Below are 15,537 nucleotides of genomic sequence, written 5' to 3'. Positions count from 1 at the left end.
CCAAGAGAACAAAGCTGTTCTTACACAGCTGCTAGTTACTGATAGAGACTTACCCTTTCACTGTCAAACAAGGAAAGCTTGTTACTCATTCATAGCATTCCTGTGAATATGATTTCATTGTTCCTGTATTTTGGAGGGGGTTCCACAGCCAGAAACACCTGCAGAAAGTGATAGGAGCAAGGAGAGAGACGAGAAAGCACAAAGTTACATGCATTAATGGGAAAAGAATGCATATAGATGGAGAGGGAGAGGAACTCATTGCATCATGGGAAGTCCCCCAGCAGTCTAGGCCTATAGCAACATAACTAAGGGATGGTTCTGGACTTGCCTGAGCTAACTATAAGCTTGATCAAAGAGGAAAGTCTTAAGCCTACTCTTAAATGTGGAGATGGTGTCTGCCTCCTGAACCCAAACTGGAACCTGGTTCCACAGGAGAGGAGCTTGATAGCTGAACGCTCTGGCTCCTAGTCTACTTTTGGAGACTCTAGGAACTACAAGTAACCCTGCATTCTGGGAGCGCAGTGCTCTGGTGGGGTAGTAAGGTACTATGAGCTCTATAAGATAAGATGGTGCCTGACCATTAAGAGCTTTGTAGGTAAGAAGAATGATTTTAAATTCTATTCTGGATTTTACTGGAAGCCAATGCAGAGAAGCTAAGACAGGAGAAATATGATCTCTTTTCCTGGTTCAGAACACATGCTGCAGCATTCTGGATCAGCTGAAGAGTCTTAATGGACTTTTTCGAGCAGCCTGATAATAAGGAATTGCAGTAATCCAGCCTAGAAGTAACAAATGCATGGACTAGTTTTTCTGCATCATTTTTAGACAGTTCCTGATTTTCGCAATATTACGTAGGTGAAAAAAGGCGATCCTTGAAATTTGCTTAATGTGAGACTTAAACGACATGTCCTGATCAAAGATAACTCCAAGATTCCTCACAGTGGTGCTGGAGGCCAGGGCGGTGCCATCAAGGGCTCGGGCCCCAGAGCAATAACTTCAGTTTTATCTGAGTTTAACATTAGAAAATTACAGGTCATCCAGGTTTTAACATCCTGAAGGTACATTTGAAGTTTAGCTAACTGATGAGTTTCATCTGGTTTGATCGATAGATATAACTGAGTATCATCTGCATAACAATGAAAGTTTATGGAACATTTCCTGATAATATTGGTATTGGTATTAATATTCAATGGTATCAAATGCAACACTAAGATCTAATAAAACCAAATCTGATGCAATAAGGAGGTTGTTAGTAATTTTCACCAGTGCTGTCTCTGTGCAATGATGAACTCTAAATCCTGACTGAAAATCCTCAAATAAACTATTGCTCTGTAGAAAGTCACACAGCTGTTTAGCAACTGCTTTCTCCAGGACCTTGAGAAATGGAAGGTTAGATATAGGTGTATAGTTGGCTAAAACATCCGGATCAAGTTTGGGCTTTTTCAGAAGAGGTTTAATTACTGCTACTTTAAAGTACTGTGGTACATAGCCTGTTGATAGAGATAGATTGATCATATCTAGTATAGAAGTGCTGACTAAGGGTAAAACATCTTTAAGCAGCCTAGTCGGGATGGGGTCTAAGAGGCAGGTTGATGGTTTAGATGCAGAAATTATTGAATTTAGTTGGTAAAGATTGAGGGAAGCAAAGCAGTCTAAACATATGTCTGGCTTTACAGTTGTTTCTAAGGTTCCTGAGTTAAGAGATAAGTCGGTGCCAGTTGAGGGCAGGTCTTGGTGAATTTTGTCTCTAATAGCTAGAATTTTGTCATTAAAGAAGCTCATGAAGTCATAACTACTGAGAGCTATGGGAATACTTGGCTCAATAGAGCTGTGACTCTCTGTCAGCCTGGCTACAGTGCTGAAAAGAAACCTGGGTTTCTATTTTCCTCTATTAATGACGAGTAGTACGCTGCTCTGGCATTCCTATAAGTTTTAAGACTATCTTGCCAAATTAAACAAGAATTTTCCACTTTGGTGGAACGCCAATTCCTCTCAAGTTTCCGCGATATTTGAGTTTCAGTATTATACCATGGAACTAACTAACTTAATTATTTTCTTTTTTAGAGGGGCAACAGAGTCGAGTGTCATTCGCAGCGAGCCTGCAGCACTAGATGATCGATTTGGGAGGGACTGAAATTAGCATAGGAGTCCTCCGTTACTTTGTGACTTGATAATGAATTTAGAGCTGATGGAATCGCATCCTTAAATTTAGCTACAGCACTATCAGACAGACATCTTGTATAGAAATTTTTGCCCAATGGCGTGTAGTTCAGCAATACAAACTCAAAAGTTATCGAACATGCTCTGTATAGCGCCTTTCTAATCTTGTCGACCACTCAGTGCTTTTACACTACATCTGCATTCACCATTCACTCACTGAGCCTAAGTGCTCAAAAGGAAACTAACATTCATACACTGGCAGAACAAGCAATTCGGGGTTCAGTATCTTACCCAAGGACACTTCGACATGCAGCCAGGGGGAGCCGGGATTGAACCGCCGACCTTCTGATTAACAGTCAACCCGCTCTACCTCCTGAGCCACACACGCCCCAGTGGTCAGATAAAGAGGGATTCTGTGGGAACACTATTAAATGTTCAATTTCAATACCATATACCAAAACAGGGTCAAGGGTGTGGTTAAAACAGTGAGTCGGTTCATGAACACTCTGAGAGAAGCCAATGGAATCTAACAATAAAGTTTTGTATGTAAACTGAAAACCTGTTCTGTGTTTTTATTAATATTGTTTATTAACACTGAAGTGTTAAATAAATCTGAGGCAACAATCCACTGGTGACAAATAATTTTTTCTATGTTTTAATCAATTACGGGCTAAGTTGCAAAGACAAACAGGTTTACAGCATACATCGATTTCTGGGAATCTGTGTGAGATGTTTCTTTGTGTCTTTTGACAGTTCTTTGCGTTGTGTCAGCAGTCACTGCATTAACATGCACTCAGTGTCTTTTGTGCTGTTAAGGTTAGAGGTACGTGCATTAGAGCCCCACCGATAACAAGGATTCAAAGATTTTAAAATCCGATGTGTCGATGTATGGGCCATTATTCTTCCCCACCCCCCTTTTTTTGTCATGCAGTTGTTATTACTTTACACATTATCTGCCACAATGACTATTTTCAATGTAGCACAATCACATCCTTTTCCAGCACTCTTTTAATTCTATCAAGGCTACAAGAAAACTTTTTCAGCCATCATCTATGATACAGTGACCCAGTGAAAACGTTGCTGTTGTATGCATCTAATGCTACAGTGAGGACTTTTAACTTTGAGATTTCACACCAACATTGCACATTTTGAAGACGAGCTAGATAACTTTGTTTGACTAGGATGCCGTATTATGCAAATGCTCCGTACTTGTATAGCGCCTTTCTAGTCTTTTTCGACCACTCAAAGCAATTTTACACTACATCTGCATTCACCAGTCACACACATTCATACACTGAGCCTAAGTGCTCAAACGGAAATTAACAGTCACACTCACTCATACACTGGCGGAACAGCCGCCAGGGGCAAATCGGGGTTCAGTATCTTGCCCAAGGACACTTCGACACGCAACCAGGGGGAGCCAGGGATTGAACCGCCAACCTTCCGATTAACGGCCAACCCGCTCTACTTCCTCCAGCCGCCCCAAATTATATATATATGTATTATATAGTTGTTCAGCTTCCGTTTATTTACATGTCCCCTCTGGTTTAATCATTTCTGACACACTGACTGTAACTACAGACACGTGGCTCGCAGATATAAATACCAGAATAAGTGAAAGGCTAGGGAGAAATGATTGAACCATTCGCTAGAACGGCCACACTGTTTCAGAAATTAATCTACAATCAAGTTTTTCAACTGCATAGCCTCCACCACTCAACTACTCTAACATTAAACATACTGCTGTGACCCGAGAGGTAGCCAGGAGACGGCAATGAAAGACGGGAGTCTCTCAGTAAAATCAGGAGGGTTAGCAATTGTAGCCATGAATGTTGTCAGGTGTATTTGGACTAAGAGAAGTGATGAGGGCTATTTTTACTGTTATTATTAAGTTATGTATTACACATGACAAATGACCAACTCACTGAACAGATCTGTTGTGGGTTCTCGGATGCCTGGGAATTTGTGGCGCTGTTGCCAACAGGGGAGTTGCAGAGTGCCCTCTGATGGGCAAACTATGCAACGCTTACGACAAGAGTGAAGACTCTCTCTCCATTTCTTTTTTAATCATCATTAATCGGCTGTTATAAATGCTGATACCAGTTTATCTGTAATTACCTCATACTGACCAATCATATTGGCACGGACTTTAACGTGCAAATCAGTAACAGTCTTTGTGCACTTTGATGGTGAGCAGCTCTTCCTTTACTCAGGCTCATGCAGCTGAAATGTGAGAGGCGTTCTGAGAACAATGAGTGTGACAGCAGTGATTGGCAGCTCAGTTGATCCTCGCTTAGGGTGGAGGTGGATGGCGTGGTTACCAAGTCTGGATGAGTGATGTGATGTGTCATCTACAGCACGGGCTAGGTGTTATGTGTTTGTCAGGATTTGTTGTTTCATTTTGTATTTTTTTATTACAATTATTGTAAATTATATGGACATTTTTGTGTGTGGAGTTTGTTTTGTATGTTTTCAATTGTTTCTCAGATACAGTGCCAAGAAAAAGATTTACATTTATACATAATTCATCCATAAAATATGGTCTGATAGTCACTACAATAGACAAATACACTGTATGTAAACTAGTAACACTCTATTGTTGTGTACATTGTTAATGATTTCTTTTCTGAAGTGACATATTTATTAACAAATCTCAGTATTAACAATCCAAATAGGAAATAGTTTGTGAACCCCTATAGAAATGACCAATGTTATGTGAATTACAGGAGACTATATTTTGTTTCAGAAACAATTTGTGTGCAGGAATAAAGCAAAACTAACAGCCTACCATAACTTCATCCTTAAACTGAAGCCTGGAGTAGGGATCTTGATGATGCGCTCGAGCCTGAACAACTGCTACTCACTGAGAAAACAAAGTTCCAGGGCAGCTGTCAGTCAGCTACTCTGGAACTTATGCCTAATAGAAGTTTGGAGATGTAACCCGAGACATTCATGATTAATGATTTAGTTATGTGCACAATAAAGTCACAGCAAATATTGTGGGCAAAACCAAAAAACTGTATTTATGACAGAGGACAGAGGAAACTTTCCAGAGGAAACAGAATTCAACTTTTAGCTTCTGAAAGAATTTAGACACTCTGATGGAGCTCAGGACTGATCAGGAGGATGGCTGTTTTACTCCAGACAGTTTGACTGGATTAACCTGGACTGTGTGAGGCCTTTTGGATGTGGAGAAGAACACAGAAAATCATTTAACTTCAGATCCTGACCGATCCTGTCGGTGTGTCGGGAGATTTTAATAATCAGTGATGCTGATGGAGTACGCTGCAGTGCCTCGTGTGCAAATGCCCACAGCATGTTAATGGGGAGACGCTTCAGCGGCTTCAACCTATTTCACCCACCTGCTCTTAATTAGAATGTTCATTTTTAGGAACAGTAGAAATGACTGCAATTTGTGAATCGCTAGATCCCACCATCCCATCATCTTGCTGTCTGAATAATGCACCATTAAAAGAGAGTGAAATACTGCGCCACTGACTTTAGCCCAGGTTCTGTTGGTCAGTGGCGCAGTCCTTTTCTGCTGCCCCAAGAGAACAGCCAACACAATATCCACACAGAAATATAGACCATAAAGGTAGTAATGGTACAGACTGAAAATGAATTACAGTAATGTTAGTGATAATAATACTGTATTAACAATAGGACTAGTAATAACAATTAAAAAAGCAAAGGGTGTTGAGCAGGAACACGGGGGGTAGCAGCAAGTGTCAGGGACAAAGCAGGGAAATCCAAAGGCTTCACTACTTCTTGGCACTGTAGATGTATTATTTTGTGTCATTTTGCAGGTATGAGACGTCCTCAGATGTCCAAGTGGAAACAAAAGAGCAGCCACACTTTTATACAGAAGGCCGAGTGTTTCAGCACCATGCAAAACTTGGTACCTACACCCTAACATTCCCTGACCTTCATCAGAGGGAGGGGGGAGCAGAGACAAAAAGCGGGGAAGATTTCTGCTTACAGGAGGAGGTGAAGGAGCTGAGGAGACTTATTCATCTTCATAGAGACAGAAAGGTGAGCTGACAGTGACTGAATGTGGTTTTGTTTAGCTGAGAGCAATAAACCCTGTACTTTGTGTTAAGAACCCTCATCAAGTCTCTTCAGAGCGCTTACAGTGAGTGTCTGAGGCCACCGACCTGCTGCTCCTGTTCCACGCTCGTTCTAAAGACAGCTGTTACCTTTTCACATACACATTACACATTCTCCTTTCTACAGAAGTTTTTGATTGCTTCATTTCAGTCAGTCAATCAGTTAAAACAATTAACTCACCAGCATCTGTCTGGGAATTTTTCCTCCCAAATTAAGTCTATATAAATAATTTAACATACACAATATAACAGTCCGACAACCAATATTACACAGTACAACCAATATTATACAGTACGTGTACTTTGGTAAAAAAAAAAAAAGGTGTGTTCATTTGGAAGGAAGATGTGTGAAATGTATTACCATAGCTAAAAAATTATCTTGCAGTTGACAGTTCCCATAGTTTAGCTTTTCAGTTCATAGTCTCAGTATGGTTGCTTAGGCTGCACCAGAGTTTGACTGACAGCTTTCCCAGCAGAACAAACCAACATGTATTTTTTAAACTGCAGTTATGTTTTTCCGTCAACACTTCCTCTGGGTTTGTCTTCTTTCTTGCAGAGAAAATCTGATCTTGCTGGTAACATCACACCTCCACATACCTCCACATCCTCCTCCATCGATCATGAGCAAGCCAGCCCTGCCTGTGGGCTGCAGCCCTGCTCTAACGGCCAACAAGAGAGCAAGCAGGATGTAGGCCTGGCTGTGGTAACCATAGAGAACTGTATCACAACAACAAAGGATCACAGAGGTCCTCCATTATTGGAGGACAAAACACGAGGGGCTGACTCTACTGTCGTCACTCAAACATCCTGTGCCAGTGGAAGTCTTTGTCAGAGCCAGGAAGCTGGGGGGGAACAGAAGGGTGCACCAGCTGCCAACTCTCCTGCTCGTCGTAACAGGAAAAACAAAAAGAGAACCACAAGAAATGCAACAGAATCTCTAGAAAATAAAAGATGCACCCAAGAGGGCGGAAGGGGGATTGCACGGAGGCCCACAAAGACACCAAGAAGTAGAACAGAGATACATGAAACTATTTCAGTCAGACAACCAGCGGGGGCTTCTGTGATTGGTGACAGAGAAGCCACAAAAACTCAGTGTAGTCCCGGAACAGAAGAGACTCCGTTACCCATAAAGCCAGTGACTGCACCAGGTGGTGATAGGAAGTGTGCTGGCAGGAAGACAGTTGCCTTGCCTACCACAACCATCATAGAAAAACAGGAAGGAGAGAAGTGGGAAGTTGACCTGCTGATATGTGAGCGAGTTGTAGAGACAGAGACGGAACAGGGAGACCCGGCAAAAGCAGCTAAATTTAACTTGGGATCAGCTGCCGAAAAGAAAGGTACGTTTATCACAGTCCTCAGAGTGTGGGGCAGTGTTACATTTACGCAGTGCAAATGATTAGAATTACTTTTGCTCATTTGAAATGGCAGACCAGAGATTCTACCACACGAAGCTACTGTTGAATATGATTGGAGGCTCTTTTACCTAAATCATACAACTCAGCTTGTGATTTGGGGAAGAGAGTCACTGGACAGAGAAAAAACAAAGTACAGGAAGACAGAGTCATACTGAGTTAGTGCTTTTTGGTTGTGTCACTGTTGATTAACTATTCTACCCAAGGGGAAACAAAAGGCTTGCACACAAGACTCGCAAGTCGCAAGCTCAGCAGAGGCTATTTCTTTTGCTTAAGTCTCTGTTTTAACATGCTTTAACACTAAAATCTGCAGTTACTCAGAAATGCTATTTTATTGTGTCATCTTCCAAAGTTTTTATCTTCAGTGAAAAATCACTAGAGAGTTATCCTTTAAATAAGAAAACCAGCTTGTTATGCAGTCCTTAATCTTATAATGTCTCTTTTCAGTAACCATGGGTCAGGAACAATCCCAGGATCCCCAGGAAAGCCAGTCAGACCCAGAGGAGCCAAGCCAACCTGACACAATGAACAAGAGTCCTCAGTCTGGCAGGAGGATCAGCCACAAGTCCCCAGACATGGAAAGAAATCCCCGTAGAGGACTATGGAGGGATGGAGGCTGGATTGGAGGCAGAATGGGATCAACCCCACATGAACCACAAACGGGAGCAAAAACAGTCTGGTATGAAGGTGAAAACCTAGAGCAGGGTGTCCATGAAGACTGGAACAGAAAGGATGTGAACTCCCAGTCAGTTTGGTATGACAGTGACACAGTGGATCAGAGAAAACATGAACAGCTGGAGCAGGGACTGAGAGAGCAGAAAGAATGTGATTTGAGCTCACTCCACGCTTCTGGTCTTAGTTCTCCACAGCTGTTAGAACAGGGTCTTAGTTCTCATCAACTGTCTGCAGCTCTTAGTCAGCCTCTTGTTGCTGGACCACAGCCAGCACTGTCACATGGGCCGAGTGCACAAAAACGGGAAGTACATGGATCACAGCAAGGGGAGGAAGTAGGGCTGGATCAGAAGGAGGGAGGAGTGGAAGGAGACAGAGAGGAGGTTGGTAACAGAGAGACCACTTACAGCAGAAAGAGTTCTGAAACAGCAGACATCGAAGAGGGAGGAGAAGAGAAGAAAGGAAGCGAAGAGAAAGGAACAAAGAGCAGAAAAAAGAGGAAGAAGAAGAAAGGGAAGAGAGGAGACCCAGAGGCCAAACTTAGCTCCAGCTCCAGTATAGAGTCTCAGAGTCAGATAGACGTACAGACACAGAGGGAACAAGTGACAAACCTGGACATTCCGTCAAAGCCAGAAGCCAAGGATAAAACAGGAAGGGCAGACGTCCAGTTTCCCTGTGGTTCTGAGCCAAGCTGGAGAGTAGAAGCTGACAAGGACGCCATGCATCTACCCAGCCAGACAGAGGGCCAGACCAGGGAAGCTCATGGATCTGACTGTGACATTACAAACTCTGATCCTTGTTACACGACTTCAGAGTTCAGTCTGACAGATCTGACTGAAGGTACAGCTTCACAGATATTTAAAACAAAGAAATTATCAGAGGACGAGACCAGGACGTTTCATGAACCTGATGACTTTTACCTCCATTCTACTGTCACTGCTTCAGAACTTAGTGAAGTGGACATCATAAAGGCAAAGGTAGAGGAAACTGCAACCGTTCAACCAATAGGAAAGGACGTGCTTGACCCTACAGAGCTGGAATTAAAGGGGCTTACCAGTCCAGGCCAACAAACAGCGGATAATGCGGAGTCAAAGGCATTGTCAGAAAATGAGGATTTGCCAGTTGCTGGTAAAGCTGCAGCATCCGTGGACCGGACAGGTTTTCTGGAATCTAACTCTCCAGAGGAACTTCCTGTAAAACATTCAGATCCTACAGAATTCGCAGAAGAGCCATTTCTTGGGGTACTGCCTGAACATAATACACAACATGTTCAACCTTTGGACTCGAAGAAACCAGTACAACCTGTGGATCCCATTGGTAGACCCGTAAGATTTATGGAAGCTGGGGATCTGCCTATTGAAGGTACAGCGGATGTTTCACCACTTGAAATACAGGAAGGAAGGGCCGAGACAACTCCTAGGGAATATTTAGAGCATTGTTTGGCCTCTGAGATGCTGAAAGATCAGGAGCAAAAGAGAAATGAGCTGTGGGTGGGTGAAGAGGAAGTCAGTGTAGAAAGACATTGGGAGAGGAGGAGTGAAGACAGAAATGACAGTGGGGCGGTACATGGCAAGGAGTTAACTTCCATAGACAGAGGGGAAAAGGTGGAGGATGAGGACTGTCATTCCTTACAGAGAGAAAAAGAGCAGAACTACAATGAAGATCTAGTTGCCACAGCGGTAGCAATTGTTACTGTAGCAATGGCATCAGCCATAGTTAGCATAGAATTGAGCCAACAGTTAGCAGACAATCAGTTAAGGAGGCAAGAGTCTGCTAGCAAAGAACCAGCAAATAATCCACCATTAGCACAAGACACCAATGAACCAATAGATACATCACACCAGCTGGCAGACGATTTACTTAACACTGCTCAAGCCACACAACTGTGTGCACAGCTGATAAACAAAGACAAAGAGAACTGTCAACTGTTAGCAATGACTCCAACTGACACCGAAAGCCAACATAGAGAATGGTCACATATTGAACCTACTGATCAGTTCACATCTAAAGAACAGGTTAACGTTGAAATATTGAAGCAGTCTGATTCTGTAGTGTCACAGTGTAACACTGAGACAGAAAAGCTACTAGCAGCACCTCTAAGTAGCAACCAGCAGGCTAACCTTGACCTGTCAGCACACACTCCTAGTTTACCACAACTCTGCAAAGAGGATATTCAAAGCAAACTCTTCACATATTCACTACCTAAAGAAGAAGACAGCCTACTGCAAGTTAATATGAAACCTTTCCCCGAAGTAAATAAAATGATTACAGCTGAGGTAGATGGCCAAGGTCACATGCAGACAGAAATCCAGCTGCAAGAAGAAATCCAAGTTCCCTGTCCCATTATAGACACAGGACAACTTCCCGAGGCTTCTGACACATTCTGTCCTGATTCTGACGAGAATCCCAGACTGGGAGAACGTAGAGACCCCCCAAGATCAGTCTGTCAGAATGAGAGCGATAGACAGCACTTAGATTCACATTGTCCACACAGTACAAAACATGATAGAGATGCTAAAGGAGAGGAAGGAATGCAGGTGCATGAGCATGACAGCGTTCACCAGCTGGATGGTCAAATTACATCACCATGTGAAGGGGAGATTCCCACTTTGCCACTTTCTTGTGGTTCACTTCCTGTTACCCCCTGTGACTCGGCTCCCCTGGAGGAACCGGCTGTGAATGTGGATACAGGCGAATACCAGTCATCCTGGTCATTAGCGGAAATTAAGCCTGTCCCTGCCATCCCTTTTGATACTGGCAGTGGCAAATGTCAGGAGTCTGTCGCTATGGATAATGAGGATGTTGTGTTTGAAGGGCTGGATAAAGACTCTGTGGATACAGTGGATGGAAGGACGGAGAGAGATATTAATAAGATGAAAAGTGAAAAGGAAGTACAGAAAGCGATGGTCACAGTGGAGGGAACATCCCAGACAGGTAATGAACTTTTTATATTTTTATATCCGTAAGTGCTCTACCATATACAGTATGTCTTTCTGTCTGTCGCCACAGTGCTTTTATTTCCTGGCCTGTTTTCATAACTGTCCTATTCTCTATCCATCTTTCTCTTGCACATTAACCACTTAAACTAATTAATTACTTGAGCTGAACAATTTGGGGTGAATATATAGCAAAATCTTCTAACAAATGTAATTATTTGCCATTATTTAAACTGATTTTATATATATATATATTGATAAAAGCTGCATAATTGTCCACTTCTGGTAATAATAACAGGTCGGTCACATCTGCACTTTAGCTGCTTAAGCTAACGTTAACATTAGCTTCTCAGACAGGAAGAGCTACTACACAGCCCTCAATCTCTGAGCTTTAGATTCAAAACCTTTAAGGTGATGAGCTGAAAACATTATTAAGACTTGCTTGACAGTTTAGCTTTCAAGCATGATGGTTTAGCTGCAGTTCATGATCTTTGTCATTCAACTCAACAGCCACCGAATTAGCTGCTAACTATTTGTCTGAAAATTACATGATGTGATCAGCTACATTGTTTATCTAGAGAAAGTCTTTTAACACACTTGCTATTTATGATCAACAAATAGACATAGTCCAGTCTCTCTTTTCAAAAATTTAAACCATCTTACTTTGCAGGAATCTCTCTCACACACACACACACACACACAAACATTGCAGCAACCAGACAACAGCTAGGAGTTTTATTGTGTATTTCCTCCAACTGACAGAATTAACATTTACAGGCTACAGCTGACGACATTAGCCAGCAGTAGTCATTGACTATCACCACAGCTTGTTTAGACATTATGATGTAAGTTATCATTTTAGAAACCACAGCTTTGCTATAGAAATCATTTGAAACTGAAATTCCTTTATTGTCATTGCATAATACATTCAAAGAAATTCAGGTGCACTACCTGAAACGGTGCTCAGATATATACATAAAAAACCCACACACCTAACATTTACACATATGCAACTCACACATACACATTTGTCAACACATGCATGGTGGTATTGCACAGGTTAAAATAATAAGTAGATAGTGGTAATATGAAATTGCACAGTTGTGTCTATAAGGTGTGATGTCAGTGCAGAGTTCAGCATGGTAATGGCTTTTGGCTAAGAACTGTTCATCAGCCTTGTGGTCCGTGTTAAGAATGAGAAAGAGCTTTGAGATGTGGGTACCCAGGAATCTAAAGCTGGATACTCTCTCCACTCTGGCACTGTTTATGCACAGTTGTCAACCAGTTTCTTACTGAAATCAATGATGTGTTTTGGTGTGATGTGCCAAGTTATTTTCTATGCACCCATCTGTCAGTCTCTGTACTTCCTTCCTGTTGGCAGACTCGTCTCCATCAGTGATCAGCCCCACCACTGTCGTGTCATCTGCAGATTTGATAATGGCGTTGATATTGTGGGCTACTATGCAGCCATATGTGTACAGAGAGTAGAGGAAAGGGCTCAAAACAGCCCTGTGGAGCTCCTGTGCTGAGTGACAGAATGGAGTAGTGTTATGCTGGAGGCCTACGTCTAAAGGCGGAGCTGTAATCCACAGACAGCAGTCATGCATATGTTGCTTGCTGTTCCAGGTGAGCAGTGCATTGAAATAGCATCGTCCGTTGACCTGTTGGATCTGCATGCATATTGGTGAGGGTCTTGAGTGGGTGGGAGAGCAGCCTTGATGAGTATGATGAGTACCTGGCTGTTGGTGTCTAGACCTGGAGTGGTGGTCATGACAGTCTCTGGTCTCTCCTCCTAATAATGAATTGCTATTTCATGGTGGCATACATTAGGCTAGTCCATGCAGGGGGATTGTACTTGTATCAGGGCTCTGGGACATTTACTGACCTGGAAGCCAAGAGATACCACAGAATCATGTCAGTAACAGGGCAGGGACTGTGTGTGTGTGTGTATTTGTGTGTGTGTGTTTGTGCGACAGTTGTTAATCTGGCTCCACTGTTTGTATGGGGCACGGTATCCTGGCAACCTGATGATTTGATCAAGACTTAACAGTAGACAGTGAAACTAGAGGTGGGCTGAGAAATGGTTGTGCTGTGTATAAATGTTCTGTTATGGATGAGTGTGTGCAGTCTGTGTGTGTCTTTGTACTCGGGCATACTGTAGAGTGTGTGAACATAGAACTAAAAAGTCAAAGCAAGTGAAGGGCACTTTGTTTCAGCTGCTGTATGTCATTAATTGCAGGACAGTCATGCAGAGCCACATCAACATCCTGTAACAGCGATGACTCAGTGTGTTAATGGCAAGTAATGATGGTAATTATAACATTTGTCAGCTTTATTGGGGCACAAGTTCCGCAGCTTGCTATCCCATCCCTCCCACAGGCAGACTTCAGAGCTCAGCTCGCACTCAGAATAGGAAATGATGCTATGCAAGTTGAACACCAATGCAGGGCATTTGGGGGCATCATTTCACTAGACTTAAAGAATAACTTCACATTTAACAATTTTGATTTTATTTTTGGTCTCATCCACCCAAACTGTAAACATGAGATATCTGTGAAGGTTCTCGGTCATCCAGGTCATAATTATCCTACAAAGGTTCAAATCAAGGGCAACTGGACTTGGTAGATACTTGGAAGATACTAGAAGACATTTCGTCCCTCATCTAAGAGACTTCTTCAGTTCTGAAATGACTACTAGGGAATCTCAGCTATTTAACTGAGTTGAAAACATGAGAGTTTATAGATTAACTTCAGATGTGCACACCTGTCATGTTTGACCTCAAATAAATTGGTTTAGAGTGTAGAGAGAAAGAATTAGAGATCCTGTCTCTACGCTCTGACATTAAAGGATTAAACTTCAGTTTGTACATTATCAGGGCAGAAGAGATGCTCACGGCCAGCATTACATCATAGACCAAAGAAATGGAGAGAAGTTATGGAGATGAAAAGCTTTTCTCTCCAAATGAATAGCTGAGTAGAGGCCAAAAGTCTGACCAAAAACAGGTTAGAGTTACCGTAAAATAAGTAAAACAGCCAGTAAGAGTGGCAGCTTTGTAGGTATATAATGTTTCCCAGGCTGGACAGCTGGGTCAAGATGAAGCTTTCCATTTCACCCCCTAATTATTTTAACTGGAAACATTACTAACTCAGGTGATCCAACTGACTCACCATGAGAAGAGAAAAGTCATCACTAACAAGATCCTCCTTGCTTCGCTCTCAGTTCTAAGACCTTGACTAAACGTGGCAAAGACAAATATAGTATCTAAACTCTGAAAATGCTGATCAGACAGCATGGGTTTTTGACAGGTGTGCCTTAGGCTGGCCACAATAAAAGGCCAGCCTAAGGCAAATAATATAAACTACTAGCAGGGCTGCCCTTATGTCACCTCATATCGTCATATGAGGCTACCTTTCCAGAGTTGATTCTGTGTTTTATTATAGCCTAAGTACTCATGCCATAGGAAAGCAGAAGATGCGCTTGTATGGGAATAATCTGGAAAATAAAGAACTTGATTCAGGTGGAAGTATCTCTAGTTACTCAGAGCCACCAGAACTTTGTGATGATAAACATAAATCCAGTCAAATTCAAATTAGCTTTATTGGCATGAATGTATAGCAACAATATTGCCAAAGCTATATATAAAGTACATAATTAATTTCATACATTTCATTAGATGAGGAAAATAAAACAGCAAAAGTTGTGTTTGTGTGTTTGTTAATACAAAATAAAATAATAATAATAATAAATATATATAAAATATAAAAATTCCGCAAAAATAAATAAAGGTAAAAAGGTAAAAGTAAAACAATAAGTGTGTGTGTGTGTGTTAGAAAATTAAAATAATATATTCAATTAAAATAAATAAACAGTGTGTGTGTGTGTGTGTGTGTGTGTGTGTAAAAATAAATAAATATTTAAAAATTAAAATAAACGAAGTAAATGACACAGTAACGTGTATTATTATAATATATTAAAAGATTTAAATAAAATTAATAAATAACCGTATATATGTGAGTGTATATTAACAGGCAAAAAAAAATTGAAATTTTCAGCCAGATTTCAATTGGAATATAGATATAGTATAGTATAGATTTTAATGTTTCTTTTTATTGCATAGAAAGCTCTCCTTGCTTTGTCCCTCAGATCTTTCACAGCCATGTTGAAGTTCCCTGTGTATGTAATGTTGAGGCCAAGGTAAGTGTAGTTTTTTGTGTGTTGTAATTTAGTGGTCTGCTGCAAACCTTCTTTAGT

At 41.6% G+C, this 15,537-nt stretch overlaps 1 protein-coding gene across 6 annotated transcripts in view; it reads left to right on the top strand.

Moving 5' to 3' along the window:
- The window catches only part of LOC119894408 (A-kinase anchor protein 13-like), a 184,601-nt gene that overhangs the window by 49,073 nt on the left and 119,991 nt on the right, over positions 1-15,537 (top strand). For all 6 annotated transcript variants that reach the window (XR_005442918.1, XM_038707143.1, XM_038707144.1 and 3 more), the window contains exons 8-10: positions 5,967-6,192; positions 6,823-7,603; positions 8,126-11,284. Coding sequence is in view for 5 of the 6 variants with exons in the window: in XM_038707143.1 (XP_038563071.1) it covers positions 5,967-6,192; positions 6,823-7,603; positions 8,126-11,284 (4,166 nt within the window). In the remaining variant the exon portion in view is untranslated. The remainder of the gene's footprint in view (positions 1-5,966; positions 6,193-6,822; positions 7,604-8,125; positions 11,285-15,537) is intronic.

The sequence above is a fragment of the Micropterus salmoides genome, unplaced genomic scaffold (genome assembly GCF_014851395.1).
Source record: "Micropterus salmoides isolate LMB-PRFRI ecotype aquatic unplaced genomic scaffold, ASM1485139v1 Ms_hic_scaffold_8, whole genome shotgun sequence".
Classification (NCBI taxonomy): Eukaryota; Metazoa; Chordata; class Actinopteri; order Centrarchiformes; family Centrarchidae; genus Micropterus; species Micropterus salmoides.
This window is presented reverse-complemented; position numbering and strand designations above follow the sequence as displayed.